The following is a 22,733-nucleotide window of genomic DNA, read 5'->3' as shown; positions in this document are numbered from 1 at the left end:
TGGGACCAGCTCTGCAGATGGGGGTTGCACCTATCGGAGTTTGCCACAACCTCAAGGTATGGGCTTGGTGTCTGTTCTGAGGGGGTTATCCTTCTAGTTGGGGTTCTGATTGGAGCAGACACCACCAGTCCTTTTGGACTGTTCGCTTTTTTTTTTTTTTGCTCTGCCAGAGGCATGTGGAGTATCCCTTCCTCTGGGAACGTACTGTAGGTTTGGTCGTAACCCAAATGTTTATATCCAGAAGCTATTGGGAGGTAACTCAGTTAATATTTTAGAGAGTAGGATGAGCACGCTGTTCCAAAACATTTTGCTCTTTCTACATTGAGGCATTTCTTTTGCTGCTCTAAGGTCTTGAGCTTTAAGCGAGGTGTCGGTCCTGCAAGAAGTCCTGGGTTCCTAAACTAAAGGACCATGCCATGTTAGTCTTGAAGGGACACTCGCACTCATTTGGGAGGGGAGGGAGTTTTGCTGACCTTCATGGACATTTAGAAGGGAAGATGTGGCTAGTGGATCCGCAGTATAGTGGCTTGTGGCTATAAGTTCGACTTTCACAGCTTTTCCATTCCACCCCTCATGCTTTCAAATGTTTTCTTTTGAACCTGCAAAAAGATTTGCGGACTGTCAAATATATCACCAAATGATCATCAAAGGTTCCTGCTGGTTGTGATGTCAGTTTGTGGCCCTGCTTGTATAGTCTGTCCATGGCTCCCAAAGTGCTCACCAAGGTCCTGGCCCAAATTTTGGACATTTATACGGACCCAGGGTATCCCTATTATAGGATACGTGTGTGTGTGTTGGTTTTTTTTTTTCTCCTGAAGGAGCAATCGACTCCTCTCTTGGAAAACACTCATGGTACGCACTCTGGAGACGTTTTTTTACCTTAATTTTCAGAAATCAGTGTTGCTCCAGGCTCAGCAGTTGTAATATTTGTGCCTGACCCTGGATACTACCCAAGCAACAGATTCTTCCTGAGAAGAAATACCTAGGACTTGGACGGCTTTGCTCAGGTCGATTTAAAAAAATCCCTTGCTTCACTTTTATAGGAGGTCCTTGGGAAGCATGGTTGCCTCTTTTAAGGTGAAAAACACTCAGCCCAACAGAGGGGAAATGCATGGGACTTTTTCAAGAAACTAACGTACAAATTGAAACACATTTTATTACAAATTTGAAAATGCAGCTCAATTTTGATGAGCAGCCTTCCAGATTATAATCAATATTTTGCATCTAGGATCGATTCTTGATAGGTTTGCTTCCTTAGGATCTACGCTGAGATATTAATACAGGAAATACAGTCTGGAGAAAGAAATGGCTACAATTCAGATAATCCAGGTATATTGCCAAATAAATTAGAAAACCACTGAAAATAACTTGTTCACAAAATCTCTCATCTGGGAGCACATTTGGAAATGGGAAACAGAGTAAAAAACCCCAGAACTAAAGACACACAAACACGCATACACACTCAAAATAGAATTTAGACCTACCGGGAAGTTTACATATACCACAGTACTGGGTGATCCAAAATGTAACCCCTTCCCGACCAGCCGCCGCAGTTGTACTGCGGCAGGTTGGCTCCCCTGGGCGAATTTGTCTGCCGCAATATCACAGTCCTGATTAAAAATTGCAGATCCCTGCCATTAGTAGTAAAAAAAAAAAAAAAAAAAAAAAAAAAATAATAAAAATACCATAAATCTATTCCCTATTTTGTAGACGCTATAATTTTTGTGTAAACCAATCAATGTATGCTTATACATTGGGAACCTCGAACATTTAGGAATAATGGGTTAGTGTAACATTTAGGGGGAGAATGTACATGTGTATGTGTGTGTGTGTATATATATATATATATATATATATATATATATATATATATATATATATATATATATATATATATATATATATATATAATTTCAATTTATTTATTGTGTGGGTTTTTTTTTTATTTTTTTTTAATTTAATTGAATTTAAATTGTTGCTTTTTTGTTTATAGCGCAAAAAATTAAAAACCGCAGAGGTGATCAAATACCACCAAAAGCTCTATTTGTGGGCAAAAAGTTTTGTTTAGGTACAGCGTCGCAGACCAGGCAATTATCAGTTAAAGCGACGCAGAGCCGTATCGCAAAAAAATGGTCTGATTGAGCAGCCAAATCTTCTGGGGCTGAAGTGGTTAAAAAAAAAAAAAACTAAAGCTCAATCGTGTGTGTCAAGTCCACCAGAGAAAGGAGGGTTCTTTAATGATAAAAAATTTCTCAGTCCCCCACACAATATTCGACATCCCTATTGGCCTCAAAGTAAATGACTTAATCATTTACTCAATCACAAGGATAATTGTGATTTACAAGGAACATGCAGTATGTGCCAAACTGAACAATGAACCATCACAAGGACAAAGCTCAGTAAAACTTCCCTATAGCGTTTAAAGGAACCACCACCGCCATAAATTACATCACAAGTCCCATCCTTCATCTGTATCTCCCCTCTTTTGAGTTTTCTATTGATTTTAGGGATAAAACCAATAGAAATTTTGTACCTCCTTGAGTGACATAAATCTGTCCCATGTGGTTTTTTTTTTTTTTTTTTTTTTTTTTTTTTGAGTAATGATTGCCTCTTTCCCAGTTCTATTACATACCTCTGTAGTGGAATTTTAAATGGCGTGTGCTGGAAGGATGCATTTGTTTGACTCTCCTCCCATAGAAGCATCTGGTCTCCGGACTGGTGGAAGTCTTCGTGACTGCTAAAGACGTATAAGTCCTCCTCCTCCTCTCCTGGAAGGTTCTGATGACGTATAGCACCTTGATAGGCAGAGTGGGGAATGTCTGGACTATCTTTTTTGGTACAAGGGGACTTGGTCACTGTACGGGAGGTTGTTGCCTATCAATATTATCCTGCATTGGTCGACTTGGCTGAAGCAGCTCCATGTACGTGTCCAGTATGCCACACCAAGTGGATCCCGTCCTGTCTTGTGTGTAGCTTCATGTTTCTGCTTTGTCTGCCATTTCCTTCCCAGGAGTGAAAGATTGACTGACAGATTTTCTCCGTCATTAGCAGTTACCTCCAGGGGAGTGGGCTTTTCACCTGGAGGTGTTTGAGGAGTTTTGTTGAAAGTGTGTTGTGTTTTTTTTTTTTTTTTTTTTTCCTGATGCTTGAACATGCTTGATACAGAAGCTCTCTACTAACACTTTCAGCTGAGACCCACGCCGCGCTTCTTACATCTCATACCGAGGGACAGACTGGCCTCTGCCTCATCCCCCAGCTGCGCTATCTGCTGTTCTTACATATACATATAAGTGCTTTTAATTAAAGACAGTATTGCACTATATTGCCTCTCTGTGGCTTGTTTTTTGGGGAGCCAAACTTCACAGATTTATTGAAAAGGATCTGTGGATATGCACTTCAGAGTGTAACGGTTTGAGGAATCTACTGTTTACCATCCATTATTGAAATGAAGTCAGATTAATTTCTGGAAACAGTTGATTGGAGTTGCATGTGGCTTGAAAGGTCCTAGCTAAATGAGGAAGGATCCCTCTATTATATGCCTGGTGGTCACTCTGTGATCACAGATATCTGGTGAGCACATATGTCACTTCGGGTGAAGCACTTTGGTTCCTTCAAGATTTAACCACTTAAGGACCAGCCTCGTTTTGGAATTCAGGTGTTTACATGTTTAAAACATTTTGTTTTTGCTAGAAAATTACTTGGAACCCCCAAACATTATATATTTTTTTTCTAACACCCTAGAGAATAAAATGGCGGTCATTGCAATACTTTTTTTCACACCGTATTTGCGCAGTGGTCTTACAAGCGCGCTTTTTTTGGAAATAAAATCACTTTTTTGAATAAAAAAACAGTAAAGTTAGCCTTTTTTTTTTTTTTTTTTTTTTTTTTTTTTATATTGTGAAAGATAATGTTACGCTAAGTAAATTGATATCCAACATGTCACGCTTCAAAATTGCGCCCGCTCGTGGAATGGCGTCAAACTTTTACCCTCAAAAATCTCCATAGGCGATGTTTAAAAAAATTCTACAGGTTGCATGTTTTGCGCTAGAGTTCTAGGGCTAGAATTATTGCTCTCGCTCTAACGAGCGATACCTCACATGTGTGGTTTTGACCACCGTTTTCATATGCGGGCGCTACTCATGTATGCGTTCGCTTCTGCGTGCAAGCTCGACGGGGCATTTTTAAATTTTTTTTTTTTTTCTTATTTTACATGATTTTATTTATTTTTACACTGTTTAAAAAAAAAAAAAAAAAATGTCACTTTTATTCCTATTACAAGGAATGTAAACATCCCTTGTAATAGAAAAAAGCATAACAGGTCCTCTTAAATATGAGATCTGGGTTTAAAAAAACCTCAGATCTCATATTTACACTAAAATGCAATAAAAGAAAAGTCCATTTAAAAAAATGACCTGGGGAAAAAACAATGTGTGCCTTTTTACGACGTATGGGCAGAAGTGACGTTTTTTGACGTTGCTTCCGCCCTGCAGCGTCATGGAGGAGGGTGGGCGCCATCCTTCCCTCACTCGTCTCCATGCACAGCTAGGGAAAGGACGCGATCGCCGCTGCCGACGGCTCCAGTAAGCAGCGGAGGGTACCGGATTGCGGAGGGGGAGGGCCCTCTCCCGCCACTTGTAAAATAGATCTTGCGGTGAATCCGCCGCAGAGACCACTTTTATCTTGTACTCGACCGCCTGCCGAAAACGGGGATACCGGGGTTATGGCAGCTAGTTGCTGCCATAACAACTATATCCTCCGCCAAACTTAGGATGTATATGTACATGCGGCGGTGGTGTTGGAGAAATAATATATAGAAGAATTTAACCACTATTGTTTTATTCGCATGTATATTTGTGCCGGACTGTTTTGACACTAAACCCATGGTGTACTTGTTGTCACTAAATAATGTACTCACGCTACGTTGGGTGATAATGTTTTTTGCGCCCAATTTTTCACTATTTTATGCTTTATTCGTTTTTACAAATTTTTGGTGCAGCATTATAACAATTCCTAAAATTGTATTTTTTATTTTAATATTGCGCTGTTTCTCATTTTCCATTTTCACCATAATTCCTGTAAATGTTCGGGTGACATCCGAACTACCCAAGGTCCCCTCTAGCCCTGTCCAGGAAATTTGGGCTTCCTGGGTCTGACTCTGAAGTGAATGCTGACCAGGTTAGTAGTTTTTCTTCTCAAACATCGGCCCCTTCAGCAGGTTCAGTTCAACGGGAAGTAACTGAGGCTTGTGGCAATCTCGCAAGTTCCTTTGGTAGACGCTGCAGTCGTCCTAGTGCCACTGCGGCGCCAACGCCTTCCTCTTCTGTGGTGCCTGCGAAGGGCCGAGGTCGAAAGTCTTCAGGTGGCCGTAAACGTCTCTTAGAAGCTACCTCTAAAAGCGGACCAGTTGTACCCAGGGCTGAGCTTCCATCCTGCTTTACAGTAACTGGTTTTAATGGCCTAACCATTGAACGCCAGGTACTAAGAGATAGAGGTCTGTCGGGATCAGTGATCCCTACTATGGTGAAGGCGAGGAAGTCGACTTCTAGTAAGATATACCATCGTACGTGGAAAGCATACATTTCTTGGTGTGAGTCGATTGGCGTTCATCCTCGATCCTTTTCTGTGGCTCAGATCTTCGCTTTTCTTCAACAGGGCATTGAGCAGAAGTTGGCTTTGACCCCTAGCCACTCACTCTTTGTTTCGTACCTTAATTGAAGGAGTCCAGCATGTGGCTCCGCCTGTACGGTCTCTTTTGCCACCATGTGTTTTAAACTTAATGCTATCGGTTCTCCAGAAACCTCCATTTGAGAATATTTGGCAGATTCCCTTACCTATGTTGTCCCAGAAGGTGGCATCCCTGGTGGCTATTACCTCGGCCTGCAGGGTTTCGGAGTTGGCGGCATCCTGCGTAGTGCCTATTTAGTACTCCCATAGGGATAAAGTGGTTCTTCGTCCCTGTCCGTCATTTCTACCCAAGGTTGTCTCTGACTTCCATTTGAATGAGGACATTGTGTTGCCATCCTTGTGTCCCAAGCCGGCTCATCCCAAGGAATTTGCTTTGCATACCCTGGATGTGGTTTGTGCGATTCGACGGCACATTCTACTCAGGCGCTTGGTACTTCTTGGGCCTTCCTTCATCAAGCGTCCGATATCACAGGTTTGCAAGGTGGCCACTTGGTCGTCAGTGCATACCTCATAGAATTTAGTGAAAGTGGATATTTTGGCATCTGTGGATCTTGTTGTTGGCCTTGTATGTTTGCCCACCACTCATTTTTCTTTGGCACTGCTTTTAGACATCCCAGTGGTCAAGATTAAGGAGGCGCTGTGTCCGTTGAATGAAAGGGAAAATCGGATTTTTGTACTCGCCGTAAAATCCATTTCTCTGAGTTCGGACACAGCACCCACCCCTCTATGGAGTTTTTGATATTTCTATTACTGCTTGCTACTAAACTGAATACCTAGTGCAGGGAGGGGGTTATATACTGACCGAGGACAACCCATGGGCGTAGTCAGGTGTTTTTTGTTCTGCCTAGTCCTACACTTGCAGAGGCGATATATAACCCAATGGTCAAGATTAAGGAGGTGCTGTGTCCGTCAAACTCAGAAATGGATTTTATGGTGGGTACAAAAATCCCATTTAATTTTTTTTTAATTTCAGGTACTTGTATAGCGCTGTCAATTTACGCAGCGATTTACATATACATTGTACATTCACATCAGTCCCTACCCTCAAGGAGCTTAAAACCTAAGGTCCCTAACACATATTCTTACATATACTGGGGCCAATTTTTAGACAGGATCCAATTTAACATACCAGCATGTATTTTTAGAGTGTGGGTGGAAACCGGAGTACCCAGAGGAAAACCCACAGGGAGAACATACAAACTCCAGGCTGTCGTGAATATTCAGTCAGAATAAGTTGTGCCTTTTTAAGGACAGGTTTCCCGCACAATAATTATCATTGAGTAATTTTTTACGAAGATATTTTTAAGATACAAAATCAATCTATATGACAGTCTATGCTTGTGAAACCTATTCACGGAGACGTGTGGTCATACGAAATAGAAATTTATTGGTAAACAAACAAATAATCTCATGAAATTAAGATACCGATTGCGTTACATGAACGTCTTGAAAATCAATAAAAACACTTGCAAAAATGGGCGTACCGTCCCTTTGACATAATACCACCATGATAACTTCTCGGTAGAATCAATAACCTTGTGAACTTGACAATTAAACAGAACATCTGTATTTCACACGTACAACCGTTACTTTGCTGCAGGTAAGTAAGTGGTTAAAATTGTGAAATAAATTAGACGTTTGTTTTGTCAATAAATGTGGCCTATGCAAAAAGAAAAATATAATGAAAAATGTGAATCTTTAGAGAAAAATCTACAAGGCGGTTATTGATTTGGGAGAATGATTATCAATTGAATAATATTCAATACATCAATATTTGAGAGAACATATCAATATTTGAGAGAACATACAAGATAAAATCAACATGACATCATTACCCATTCCAGGATGGCTGCTGTTCCTATCGGCTGGTTACCAGAGTTAAGATGGCTGCCGTAGTTTCAAAATGGATACTCTTAAAGAGGATTTACTTCTTGTGACCTCCGAGTTCTAAGTATTAGGTGTTGAGGAATCTTCATGAATGTAAAAATATGTATTCATGCATGGTGCATGAGTGTCAGTCTGGGATTGTATGTATCTCCCAGTGTCCCCCCTCAGGGTGGATCCCTGAGCTCTCCCCCTGAGCTCTCTTCCTTCTCCTGTGTCCCTCTCTGCCTTCTTACTTGCCTCTAAATACCATTTCAGATAATAAGACCATAAAAATTATAATGGCTCTGCCCAAAAGGACGTGGCTCACTTCCCATTGGGTTAGGAGACTTGATTATTAACCTCTTCTGGAAATTTAGTGAGTTCAAATAATACCACCTTCAACCACCAGGTGTCTCGCACGTGTTTTGAGTCCATCCTTTTAAGTTAATACGTTCTATTTTCATAAGGTTTATAATGGTAAGGATAGTATATACCTTTAAATATTCTGGTAATCGGTCTAATGTAAAATACACTCAGTATAAGTTTGATTAATCACCATTACATAACTTGGTTATATATCTGTATCTCTATAAATGTATATCTGTAAAAACTGGTCTATCTATGAAATACACACGTTGTTATATATATTCATCAATACTACATAAAAATGATTATATGGATACCTGTATAACTTCTGGTATCTTCACTGAATATTCGTTTTTCTCTGCACAGGTTACAGTCTTCTATAGATATAATCATAATTATATGTTTTTCCTAATACTAATTAGTTTCTTAAAACACTTCTACTTATAAAATCACACTTTCATATATAAATTCTTCATAGCAAAGTTGATGGGTCCGCAGATGCCAACATTATAATGTCTCTGTGACCTACAATGTCATAGATAGTTTGAAATAACTTATAAAAACCTTATAGATACTTTTAAAATATTTTTAACTGGTACAAAATTCAACTCTTTTTAACGTGTTGAGATGGACCTTGAACATTCCCACTGGGTGTTTAGAAATGACTTGTTTGTCTAAACCATCCTAAAAGTTCATACAATGAGTTTTGTTAGCCAAGGTGTTAGCTATTTAACCACCTCAATACAGGGCACTTACACCCCCTTCCTGCCCAAGCCATTTTTCAGTTTTCAGCGCTGTCGCACTTTGAATGACAATTGCACGGTCATGTTACACTGCACCTTAATTAAATTTTTAGCATTTTTTTCCCCACAAATAGAGCTTTCTTTTGGTGGTATTTGATCACCTCTGCGGTTTTTATTTATTGCGCTATAAACAAAAGAAGAGGGACAATTTTGAAAAAACACAATATTTTTTACTTTTTGCTATAATAAATATCCAAATTTTTTTTTTTTTTAACAAATTTTTTCCTCAGTTTAGGCCGATACGTATTCTTCTACATATTTTTGGTAAAAAAAAATTGCGATAAGCGTATATTGATTGGTTTGCGCAAAAGTTATAGCGTCTACAAAATAGGGGATAGATTTATAGCATTTTTATTATTTATTTATTTTTTACTAGTAATGGCGGCGATCTGCAATTTTTATTGTGACTACGATATTGCGGCGGACACATCGGACACTTTTGACACATTTTTGGGACCATTCACATTTATACAGCGATCAATGCTATAAAATTGCATTGATTACTGTGTAAATGTGACTGGCAGGGAAGGGGTTAACACTAGGGGGCGCTCGAGGGGTTAATGTATGACCTAAGGAGGTGATTCTAACTGTGGGGGGAGGGGACTGACTGGGGGAGGTGACCGATCGCTGTCCCTATGTACAAGGGACACGCCATCGGTCTCCTCTCCTCTCTGACAGGACGTGGATCTGTGTTTACATGCACAGATCCATGCTCCTGCTCTGTTACCCGCAATCGCGGGTGCCCGGCGGACATCGCGGCCGCCGGGCACGCGCACCGGGTCCCGAGTGACGCAGCGGGCACGCGCCGCCGGCGGCGCGCGCGCGCCCCCTAGTGGCTCGGGAGGGCGAGGACGTCATATGACGTCCTCCCAGAACAACAGAAGCCTCGTCCAGCCGTCATATGACGGTGGGCGGTGGCTTAGCGGTTAAACAGTCCATCACTTGAACACAATAAGTTTAGCCAGGTGAGGTTATCTCTAGGCGAGAATTGTCTGTATAATCTTGTGTCCTGTGGCAGCTTTCGTTTATTCACAATACCATGTAAATATCTCCTTGTTTTTGTGACGAGAGCAGTTTTTTGTTCCAACAGTTTTCCTTACAATACATGCTTGTAAAAGTCTTCAATATTTGAAGTAGTAGTAAAACTTGGAAAAACATGAGAGCGTCTAATTTGTCCTAAAGGTCTGCAAAAGGGCAACAGTTCAATTATTTAACATCACAGTTCATCTACTTTTTGAGGCCTAAGCATCTCTCATGTTTCTGCCAGTAAATATAAAATATATTTCTTCATGAATTCACAACAAGGCAGATGGTGTTGTGGTCCAGATTCAAACCAGCGACCCTTTTTGCTGCTAGGTGAAAGTGGTAACCACTACACCTCTGTGCTGCTTACATAATCAGGCTTTACCTGTAGACTTTATATTAACAAACACAGATGAGTGTTGAGCTCATAGCATAAAACAGAAGGAATCTTTAACCATATCCTCAGTCTGTGACCCTAGATAGGATATACCTTTTGACGCATGTTAATGAATGCTACACATAATTGGGTGTCATCTGTGCATATCCAGTGCCACGAGCGGAGACTATGGTTGAAGTTTCCTTCTGTTTTATGCTAGAAGCCGAATACTCATCAGTTTGAACATAATTCTACTTTTCTTATAATAAACTGTGCCATTGGTAATTCTCTAGGCTGGTGCTGTTTTTGTTGTGTTTTGAATTCCCCTGTATGAAGAGGGCTACAAAGCCTAGGGAGCAACTGGTAAAATGTACATAACTCCAGCTGATAAATTATCTGGGGAAACGATATATTCTTATTATATGCAGAAAAGTTTTTTTTTATTTTTTTTTATTTTTAGTTGGTATATGAATACTCAGCCTGTGTACTGTACAATTAAGGTTAGAGGTAAATATATTTGTTTCAATCAAAAGAAACAATATAATGAAGGGTTATATTCAAACAGTATAACTTTTACGATAGCCATTATATTAGAGACCATAGCAATAGATAGAAAAATTCTCTTTTATAGCGTATTGAAAAATGGATAACCAATTCACGGGCTGTGACAGGGTGAAATAAAGAGGAGAAAGTGAAAAGCAAAAGAAAAAAGGCCTAAGGAGGAGGGAGAAACTGCTTGGGCACTATAGGATAGGGACCGTCTGGAAGAGGTAAAGCAATTTTTGGTAGTGTCCATTTTTAACACATTAATACGTCCAAACCAGGGTAGAGAAGATGGATTCCAAGATGTCTAAATCCTTTCGAATACGTGTTAACAGAGGAGGGTAATTCAGAGAATATGAGTTGGAAAGGTTGGCAGGGATAATGACACCTAGATAAGATATACCTTTAGGTGACCACTGAAAAGAAAAATTTGAGCGTAGCTGAGACAGTGACATCAGGGAGCGAGATATTAAGGGCCTCCTTTTTTTTTTTTTTTTTTTGGACATATTGAGTTTGAAATTGCTAAACTCCCCGAAGCGGCAGAATTCATGCAAGAGGGACAGTAGGGATGCGTGGGGTTGTTGTAAATACACTAATAAGTCGTCAGCATAAAGAGAGCTTGTGGTGAGTTTGGATACCAACCATGGAATCATTCTGGCGACTGGCACGGACTAGGTGTTCTATCGCAATGACAAAAAGCAATGGGCGGGGGCATCCCTGTCGTGTCCCGTTTTTTTGATATATAGAAAGGTTTAGAGGAAGAACCATTGACCAGTACTGATGCTGAAGGCTGAGAGTATAAGGACATGACTTTGTTAACAAAAGTCACGCCAAGTCCAATCTGGACCAGAGATGAGCGTAGAAATTGCCAGTTGACCCGGTCGAACGCTTTTGCTGCGTCAAAAGAAAACAAGCCTTCAGTTTGTGCTGTTGTATGTACAAGATTAGATGAGTAGTTTTTTGTGGTGTTGTCCCTAGCCTCCCATCCTGGGACAAAACCCACTTGATCTTTATGAATTACAGTTTGTCCCCCCTCGGTTAGCCAAAATTTTTGTCTGTTTAGGAGAGAGATGGGCCTATAACTGCTACATTGAGAAGGGTCTTTACCTGGTTTGGGGAGAATAGAAATATTAGCAGATAACAACTCTGTGGACGGGAAGTGAGTCATCGATGGCATTAAAGGTGTCAAGGTGTCTGAGATGCCTTGAGTGTTACCCTCTATTGGGCAGTGGTATGGGGTGGTGCGTGGACGGAGTACCCTGGCTAAATGTTGGCCACATTTATTAGCTAGAGAGTAATGATCGTTGCGGCCTTTGTCACGTGCAGTGAGGGAATGAGAGTCAAGTAATAGAGCAAGTCCTGGCGTGCATTAGGGAGATCCACATAGACAGCAGAATTCAGAGTCTGCTTATGTTGTAGTCTCCAGTGAAGCAATGGTAGAGAGCAAGCGCATAATCTCCATCCAACGGGCCCTCTAGTCGGGAACCATGCTGGATAAAGACACCCCGATTAACACATTTCAAGTCTTCCCACTCTGTCAGGGGATTAGTGTCATCAGACCTATGGTCCAAAACGAAGTTCGTATGGCTAATTCAATATCAGCAACACGGGGAGTCCTTGAGCAGACTGTTTAAACGCCAAGAAAAACCCCTATATGATTTGGGTAAATGATCTAGAGCAGGGATATGCAATTAGCGGACCTCCAGCTGTTGCAGAACTACAAGTCCCATGAGGCATAGCAAGACTCTGACAGCCACAAGCATGACATCCAGAGGCAGAGGCATGATGGGACTTGTAGTACAGGGGCAAGGTGTGACCAAAAAAAGATTACAGAGAGATGTTCGTTCGGGAACATCTAAAAGGGTTTGGGACACACAAAAAAGGATCAATAAGGGAATACCTCTGGGTCAAAGGATTTAGGAAAAGCTATTGATACCCCTTTCGACTTGTCCTGCGGGTTAGTGCTATGATACCAAGTAGGATAGAAGCGTTACGGAGGGCTGGTATACTATGAGCAGAAATGAGTTTCCTGCAGAAACAAGATTTTGGTATGTGTCTTATGAAAATGATAGAGTATCTGGCTTTGCTTCTCCGGAGTGTTAAAACCTCTACAGTTGTAAGAAGAGAAGGTAACAGGGCTATGTACTGCCTTTACTATGGTAACAGTGGGAGGGTACAAACCAACATGGGAAGTCCCCACTAGAAAAACCAAAAAAAAATATTGTCGGGTCATGGGGGAGTTTAAGACAGCGCAGGAAAAAATAGAGGGGAAGTAGAACAGAAACAACATAGAGAAAAGAGGAGAGACACAGAACAGATAGGGGGTGTCCCTTATCCCATTGGCTGGGTAAGAGAAGATGTAAACGTATGAGAAATGGATACCACCAGTAATTGAGATAAAACTGGCCACTAGGTGGCGCAATAGCACTCAAAATCAAGGGTAAATGCATCACAAGGCACTGTAAGGCCTAGGTGGGGGGGGTCTTGGAAGGTGCATAAAACAGCCCCCAATCCCAGCCACCCACAGGATAATAAACAAAATGAAGGGAACTTCGAACATTTAGAAATAATGGGTTAGTGCAACATTTAGGGGGAGAATGTACATGTGTGTGTGTGTGTGTGTGTGTGTGTGTGTGTGAGAGAGAATACATTTCTAAAATAGTATTGTATTAAAAAAAAAAAAAAAAAAAATATATATATATATATATATATATATATATATATATATATATATATATATATATATATATATATATATATATATATATACTTTCCTGGAGTAGTGTCTTGCAAGACCGCTGTGATATGAGAGGAAAAGAAATGACTACACACATCAAACACCGTAGCATGGATAAAGGAACAACATGAATAAACGATTAAAGAAAAATAATCATTATTGGCATCCAAGGAGACGCAGGACGAAAATGCAGCAGGGTCGCATATGGAGAATGAAAGCCCCAGGGTAGAAGTGCCAAACCTGAAAAAGCACCCAGGGTAAGTAGAAAAGAACATGAGTTCCAGAGGTGTTAGTCCTCAGGGGGCCTTCGGGAGGAAAATCTGGTGTGCTTCTGCTTGCCTTTCTGTTGCCATTGAGGAAGGAAAGGAAGGCCCAGGGTTGCAGGGAAAAATGGCCAATACGGCAGACATACTTGAGGCAGTTCCAGCATAGTGAGAAATTTTGGTCTCCATCATGCGAAATATAGCATGATGCGGCATAAAGCAGTCTTACCCTCATTATGTACCCGGAGTTTGAAGGGCATTCTCCATTGATATTTTATGACGTTCCTGGAGCAACTGCATGAGCCGTTTCAGGGCACGTCGCATGGCCAGAGTCTGGCGGGACAGGTCTGGTAGGAGCATGACTGGAACATCGTTGAAGAGAAATGCTCCCTGCATAATGTGTCGCACACAATCGAAGAATCTGGATTTCTCGGGCCCGAGGTCCTGTGTCCAGCTCCAAGGGTGCATCCGTAGGTTTCTGTAGCAGCTGGTTAAAAATGGCCGTCACCGCCGTAGCAAGATCTTTATGGTAGCCTGATTCCGGAAAACCCTGTATGTGGATGTTGCGGCTGTTACGGTTCCTGATGTCATCTTGCTGGTACATAATCTGTTGGATTATGACACCGAGAGTTTAGTGTCTTTGTGGGATTGCAGAGCATTGCAGAGGCTATCTGTGGTGTTCTCAATATCCTCCATTCGGACACCCAGATCCTTCTTGAGCTTATTGATCTCCTGCCTAATAGGTCTTTTCAATGCCTGTCACACATTGTTCAAAATCAGACTTGGTGGGCAGGGATCTAATATAGGAATGCAGGGATCGCATCTGTGGGTTGCTCAGAGCCTCCTGGGGAGGGGGAACGACCGCGGGAGCTCACCTGCATGTCAGCCATGTATTCAGATCAGGCAAGGGAAGCTGGCGCCATCTTGGAAGCCTGCTTGCTCTATGCTGTGGCTGAAGAACGGGTAAAGAAATGCCCCAGGTCTCCGTCTGAACGTCCCCCTCCATTTTTTTTTTTTTTTTTTTTTTTTTTTTTAGGGTCCTTAGGCTTTGGGTTACCCATCCGAGTGGCTGTGAGGAGGTTCGAGCTGTGTGGTAATCCCGTGGGCGTCTCAGCGACAGGGAGCCATGCTGAGACAGGTCTCACTGCTCCATGTGCCAAGCCACGCCCTGTACACTTTAAGGTTAGGGGACTTTTGACTTGAAAAATATTTTTGATCCAGCAATGCCTCCTTGCTCGTTGCAAGTTTTTGAATGCATTGCTGGATCAAAAATCTCTTTTTCACTTTGATATATTACCAAACCAATCCTTGTACCTTAGCTCCAGGCCTCTGTAACTGCATTATTGGGTAACTGTTCATACAGGGTGTTTGTTTTTTAATTATGCTGTAATAAAATTTATACTACTACTTTATTTTTTTTTTTTTATGTATATATTCTCCCCCTCATTATGTCCACTAATTTTTTGACTTGTTCTATAATATATATATATATATATATATATTATACAGTGTGTGTGTGTATATGTGTGTGTGTGTATATATATATATATATATATATATATATATATATATATATATATATATATATATATATATATATATATATATATATATATATATATATATATATATATATATATATATTATTATATTTTGGATGTTGGCATGGTGAGGGTCTTCCCTGCCTTTGTTTGGTTTTTGTTGCTCTCTCAGTTCCTGTTGAAAAGATTTAACTTCCTATAGGTCCTGGTGATCTGTCTCTTTACAGAAAGTGATCGGATCCAAAATTGTTGAGTTCCAGATAAAGAAAGCAATTGAAAATCTTGTGGGGATAACACCCTAGCTTTGGAGAGATTTTACTTCCTGCTTTTTCTCTTAAGACAGAAAGTGAAGTCTTGCCTATTTCCTACGGGTTAGTATTTTAATAGGAGCCTGGGAGGAAGTCCTATGATGTTTTGGACAACATTTGAAAATCCATGGTGTGTTAGCGAGTATGTGCAAATATCTGTTATTCTGGGAGGACGCCATATGACTGACACAGCAGTTGACAGATCGGTGTACTAGCCCGCTGCCAGTAACGTGATTGCTGTGGCCAATCACAGTAGATCACATGACAATTGTACACAATGAATGGCTTTGTTCATGCTATTCATTGTGTACTATTCTCTGTGATTGGTTACAGTTATCACATGGCACAGACAGGGCCAGTCACAGCCCATCTGTACCATGTGATTAACCGTGGCTAATCACAATCATATTCACAGAATGAGTGAGTAGATTTAATTCCGAAAAAATGGTTGCTTATAACGGTAAAGTTGGCATTGGTATTAGCAAAAGTTTTTTCTTTTGTCAAGCACAGCTGGATTTTTTTTATTTTTTGCCAAATGAAAAATGTCTGAAATTTTTCTTTTGTTTTGTTAAAACATTTTACAAATGTTTCTTTTTACATGTTAGGCCATCATGTATACTGCTACATTTCTTTTGGTGAAAATAACCCAAATTAGTGTTTTAATTTAGTCTGTAGGAAAGTTGATCCACAAATTGATTTATAGATAGATGGGTAGATACATAACATCTATCAGTCCTGAACCGAAAATGCCACGGCAGTACAAATATCCCTCAAATTACTCTTTGTTGGAAAGTAAACAATCCCAAGGTATTTACTAAAAGGCATGGGGAATTGTCTGAAGTTGTTTGTTTTATTTTTTTTTTTGTCACAATTGAAATTTTTTTTTCTTTCTAAAATACGGTCACACCAGTGCAGTACAGCGTTTGTCTTATAACTGGTGTGTCAGTGTTTAGGGACACTAGTGACAGTATGAGAACTTTTTTTTTTTCTCCCCACATAGTGACCAGAGCAATAGTGTTACTATAGTAAAACTGTACTACTCTGGGGAAGTGAACAGGATTTTTTTTTTTCACTGATTGCTTAAAATGGTGACTTTTTATTGTTATAAGCAATCATTTTTTCCGAATGAAAACAATTCATTCTGTGTTTACTATTGTAATTAGCTGTGATTGTATATAGCTGATCACATGGTACAGATGGGCTGTGTTTCGGTCCTGCCTGTACCATGTGATAATTGTGACCCATTGCAAAAATAAGCACAACCGTACACAATTAACGGCATGAATCAAAGCCATTCATTGTGTACAATTGTCATGTGTTCTGCTTTGGTCACAGCAATCACATGGTACCAGCAGTGGACCGGTACATTGATCAGTCATCGTCTGTGTTCGCCGGACACAACTGCTAGGAAATTGTGCCAGAGCGTGACGTAATCCTGGGAGGACGTTATATGGAAGCTGTTAAATAAGAAGGCTATTTGTGTGGGGAAAAAATGATAATGTCACGTATACAGTGTTGCATGGCCACTCAATTGCCATTCTAAGTGTGACAGTGCTGAAAGCTGTAAATTGGCCTGGGCAGGAAGGGGGTGAATGTGCTTGGTATTGAAGTACTTATAAAAAAAAAAAAAAAAACCCTCTCCTGAGGTAGATGAAATGCCTACATATGTGTGACTTCCCTTTTCTGCAAATGTAGTGTTATCGGTGTCGCACCATCCCTCTTCTTTATATACTTTAAGGCTGGATTCACACTGGTGCGATCAGACATCGCATGTGATTCGCACTGTATTACTGTGCACATCACATGCAATGTCGGTGCAATGTGAATTCAGCCATACAGTTTGGTTGAATTCGCATCACATTCGAACCAAAATGGCACAGGACCTTTTTTCGGTCTGCACTGGAATCGGATCGCATGGGTGTTAACACCCATGCGATCCGATTTCACAGTTCATACGGTGATCTGTGAATTGATTTGCAGGTGTCATTAACTTTACATTGCAAACCGTTACGGGTGTCAGAGGGCAGTGTGAACTGCCTGAGAGTGAGTTGCGGTGCGGAAACCCGCACTGGAATCACACCGGTTCTCACAGCGCACAAGTGTGACTTGAGCGTGAACTACTAAACCAGAACAAATACAGTATACAAATGCTCTGGATCAGTGACTCAAAGAATTTATGCTAGAGGGTATGCATAACAACCAAATAACTAGCTACCCATTGTTTGATTGTATTAATATAAAATCAAGATGTTCACAAGGTTTTTTTCGTGTTTTTATCAGGCAATGAACCGATTTAAAGACAGAGCTACAAATCAACAACCTAATGATCTTCAGTATGATGACGACTTTGAGGTACTTTTTAACATTTAAAATTTCTTAATTCATTACAAAAAAAAGTACTCTTATTTGCCAAGAGATGGCAAACGCAGAATAATAAAACTCGTACAGATTCTTGAGGGATAGATTAAGTGTCTTGTATTTTTTTTATTTATGTAATGCAATCAACTTATATGTGGTAACAGTAAACGAACAACATTATAATAATTACAAATGAGTCACAGTTTGTATATATTGGATACCTTGTGACCATAGATAATGGAATTTAAATTACTTTGATTATATTTATTTTTTTAGGTAATTTAGTAGCATTCCTTGTTTCCTTCTGTATCCCAGGAGGACTTCCAGATGCTTCAGGTCCGGCTTGCAGCGACAGGAATGGATTCCGCTCCAGCTAGTGATGATGACCTAGAATATGAGTTGGATACAGTTTCACAGCAAGCCTTACAAAGAGAGCGCTTCCTAGAGAATACAGCAAGGCATTTGGTATAGATATCTTTTATATATTTTTTTTTTTCTCTTTCAGTAGTTTTTTTTAATTTACATTTATAACCAAATCAAGGTACAAATGAGTATGAAGATCAATAAGGAAATGACAAATCACTGTAACCTATCTGGAAACCTGTCAGTAGCAGTAAATGGTGGACAAGATTCTATACAAGTTAACCACTTAAGGAACGAGCCTCTTTCTGAGACTTGTTGTTTACAAGTTAAAAACAGTTTTTGTTTGCTAGAAAATTACTTAGAACCCCCAAACGTTATACATTTTATTTTTTTCCCCAACACCCTAGAGAATAAAATGGCAGTCGTTACAATACTTTGTCACACCGTATTTGCGCAGCAGTCTTACAAACACTTTTTTTTTTTTTTTTTTAATTAAAAAATAAGGCAACAGTAAAGTTAGCCCAATTTTTTTTTTTTTTTTTATATTGTGAAAGATAATGTTACGCCGAGTATATTGATACCCATGTCGTGCTTCAAAATTGCGCCTGCTCGTGGAATGGTGACAAACCTTTACCCTTAAAAATCTCCATAGGCGACAGTTAATTTCTACAGGTTGCATGCTTTGAGTTACAGATGACGTCTAGGGCTAGAATTATTGCTCTCACTCTACCGATCGCAGGGACACCTCACATGTGTGGTTTGAACACCGTTTTCATATGCGGGCACTACTCACGTATGCGTTCGCTACTGCACGCGAGTTCGTCGGGACGGGGCGCGTTTAAAAATGTATTTTTTCTTATTTTACCTTTTTATTTTTACACTGTTTAAAAAAAAAAAATAAATAAATTGGCACTTTTTTATTCCTATTACAAGGAATGTAAACATCCCTTGTAATAGAAAGGAAAGCATGACGGGACCTCTTAAACATGAGATCTGGGGTCAAAAGGACACTAAAATGCAAAAAAATAAATTAAAATTGTCATTAAAAAAAAAAAAAACTAAAAAAAAAAAATGTACCTTTTAAAGAACTATGGGCGTAAGTAACGTTTTGACATTGCTTCCGCCCTGCAATGGTATGGAGACGGGTGGGAGCCATCTTCCCCCTCACTCGTCTCCATACCCAGCAAGGGTGAAGATCCAATCGCCTCCGCCGCTCCGGTAAGCAGCGGAGGGAGGGGTGGGGGGGGGCCCTTCCCTGCCGCCGATTTAAAAGTGATCTTGTGGGAAGTCTGCCGCAGAGACTACTTTTGTCTGATACTGGACCGCTCACTGAAGAAGAGTACACCGGGGTTATGGCAGCTAGCTGCTGCCATAACAACGATATTCCTCTTCAAAGTACCAACGCGTAACGACGGTGGGCGTTCCTGAAGTGGTTAAAATAGTTATAAAGGCAGAAAGTTTTTTTTTTTTTTTATCTTAATGCATTCTATGCATTAAGCTAAAAAGCTGCCTTCTGTGTGCAGCAGCCCCCTACGACTTTCCTGAGCCCCATCTCTATCCAGCGATGTTTTCAGGAGTGTCTTGACTGCCCGGGACTCTCCTTGGCTGAGACAGCAGCCTGACACCATTGTCTCCCACTGCTGTCAATCAAGGTCAGTCAGCCAAATAGGAGAGAAAGGGGGCCGTGCCGCAACTTCCTGTCTGAATAGACACAGGGTGCTGTGTTTCAACTCAGGTGCATCCATATCAAGCTAAGCTGCTTGCTGGGGGGGAGAGAAGACTCCACAGGAGGGAGGGGCCAGGAGCACTAAAGAGGGACCGAGTGTGTTAAGAATACACCATAGTAGACCATCTGGACCAGCCCTCCACATGTTTCTATTCCTAAGTCAACCTCCCAAGCCAACTGGTGGGGTAACTTTGTTCAGGTCTCAGAAAGTACAAGGTACACTATTGATAGTCGTCGTCCCCCGTCCCCCCCCCCCCCTGCAACCAGTGTCCAGCATGTTCCTGTTTTCAGTGTCCTCAGTGTAATCTCATCTGAAATTTTGGTTAAAGGAATTCAAGAAGTGGAGCATTTGGTATAGGAGAAGCATTGCTGACAAGGGTGTTCCAAGGGAGGTAGTACTCTACCTGTTTTTATTCCTCTATGGTCTAGGAAATTTCCAATCCTGTACAATCCCTTGTTTAGCTACCATGAAAAGTAATGAGGGGAGAAGTTGTGAAGAAACAAAGGGATATTGAAAATGGGACCACTGGAATATGTGCAAACCTAAGGGAGTAAATTTTGCAGATAGTTGCAGGGATGGAGGGAGTACAACAGGGTTGGCCATTAGATCACTTTATCCTAAGAAGGAATCCACATATGTAGATCTATTGGGAGCGGAGACCCTGCTTGGGCTTCCAGCTCGACCCTACCAGGTTGATAGTGGGTAGAGAAGTTTTGTGTAAGCTGGGGCCACTTTGAAGTAGCTCTGAAGCTGTGAAACCCTCAGATGACTTTGTAGCATAAAAAGTTTTGCGTGCCACTTTTGAACCCTTCAAGACCCAAATCAATTTGAAAATAAGATATTGGGATCTTTTTAGATATAAAGAGGTATTTTTTTAAATTTTTTTTAAAGTATTGTCATTACCCATCCAAGCAAGACTACGAAGACCACGCCCATAAGTCCCTGTCCAAGGAATTAGAGGGTAGTACAATTGGCTTGGTACTATGTAGATGTATCCAAAGTGGGCCTAATGCCCATGTATGAAAGGATACATGTACAACATTTATATGGAAAGGATGTCTTAGGAGATGTAAAACTGCATTGGGAAGGTTTGTGTTAAGTGCTTCTGATTCCCCCCCCCCCTTTTCTTTCCCCTGTTTAATCGAAGGCCTGATATCCCCAAAACTGGTTAGAAGCTTGAATAAGTTAGGCAAGATTGTGATTGGTAATGTTCTAAACATCACCAGGTCATCATTGAAGAGAGCACTCTTGTGACTAGTTTGCGTACTCTGGACACCTTGAATATCAGGATTGGATGTCATTGCTATTGCCAGTGTTTTTGATTGCAATGATGCATACCAGTGGTGATGGGGAACAACCCTGCCTTGTTCTTGTCTGTACGTGTACCAATTCTGACCTGTAGCCATGTACAGAGACATGGGCGGTAGGATTGGAGTACAAGGCATGCAAAACTGTGAGGAACTTCGATCCAAGCCAAAGGCCCTTATAAAGGTCTATAGAAAGTAACATCCCTTGTCTGTCCTCTTAGTTGGAACATAAAACCATAAAGTTAATCACTCATCTAATATGGTCTGTCACCTAGGAACAAACCGACCTGATCCACGTACATATAGTGTTCTAGAAATCTATTAAGTCTATTGGCATTTGTCAGCAGTTTCAAGTCAGTTAATCAGTGAGATTGGTCTGTAGTTCACTACATTGCTATGGGCTCTTTCTTGCTTGGTTATCGTCCCTACAATCGTAGAAGAACTATTGTGTTTATAAGGAGTGGAGCAAATTTTGTTACAGTAAGAGGACAAAAAGACATTCTGGGCCCAGGGTTTTTTATAAGTGTTTGGCCTTCTTAAATTTCTGTCACTGACTTTGCTTTCTAGGATATCCTTATGGACCGCCGAGAGGGAAGGTAGTTTTAAGGCGAGTCAGAAATTCCTCTATTTTATCGGTCACTATTTCCTCAGGGACTTTATACAATTTAGAATAGTGTAAGTGAAGGAGACTAAGAACTGACTGGAGGTTTTGAGTAAGGGAGTCATTGGGCTTTCGACGTTTCAGGACAGTGGGCTGTGCAGGTTGGGAATTCTCTAAATTCAACTAATCGTGTGCCTGGACAATCCGCGTGTATATTAAACCTAGCTCGGGCCCGACGGAGGCTTTTTTCCATTGTCTTAGTTGGACATAAATTCGTTTCAACTTTTTGGAATCTATTTTGTATTTCTCAGGTCCATCTGGATTCTTTTTTAAGTGCAAGACAGCAAGTTTGATCACTGTTGTTCCTTTTGTTTAATGGGCATTCTGAAATTTTTTTTTTTTTTTTTTTTCTTCCACCAAGTCAGTGGCTAACTGAATTAGGACTGTGGGTTGTTTGGATTTATAAAGGATGGAGTCTTAGGCGATTATTCAAATCCCTGAAATAGCAGGGTGCTGAGGTTAATGCCAAGCATAAAAACACCTTGATTAAAAACAGCACACTTATATGTCAGCAATCGCCAGTCCACCAGTGGATAGTAACACAGCAGTTTGAGACACCAGAGCTGATCAGCTAAAGATGCAGAGGCAATGGATGGCTACCAAGCATGCAGCAGCAAGGGCTCCAAAGCTCCAGCAGGTAGTATGGAGAGCGAGGGCTGGCAGCGTCTCAAGCGGCACTGTGATGACAGCTGTCAGAATCCTATGGTGATGTCAGGAGGGGGTAAACCTAATGTAGAGAAATTGATTAGGGGTGGGTGGCGCTACCTTGTCAGGGTACCTTGATTTATAATTTAATGAACCTCAAA

At 40.7% G+C, this 22,733-nt stretch overlaps 1 protein-coding gene across 1 annotated transcript in view; it reads left to right on the top strand.

The window, feature by feature from the left end:
• CEP192 (centrosomal protein 192) overlaps positions 1–22,733 on the top strand; it is a 417,077-nt gene that overhangs the window by 152,268 nt on the left and 242,076 nt on the right. The window contains 2 exon segments of the mRNA XM_073632810.1: positions 17,792–17,863; positions 18,185–18,334. Coding sequence (XP_073488911.1) covers positions 17,792–17,863; positions 18,185–18,334 — 222 coding nt within the window.

The sequence above is a fragment of the Aquarana catesbeiana genome, linkage group LG05 (assembly GCF_042186555.1).
Source record: "Aquarana catesbeiana isolate 2022-GZ linkage group LG05, ASM4218655v1, whole genome shotgun sequence".
NCBI lineage: Eukaryota > Metazoa > Chordata > Amphibia > Anura > Ranidae > Aquarana > Aquarana catesbeiana.
The sequence above is the reverse complement of the archived record's forward strand: the minus strand, read 5'-3'. Positions and strand labels throughout refer to the sequence as shown.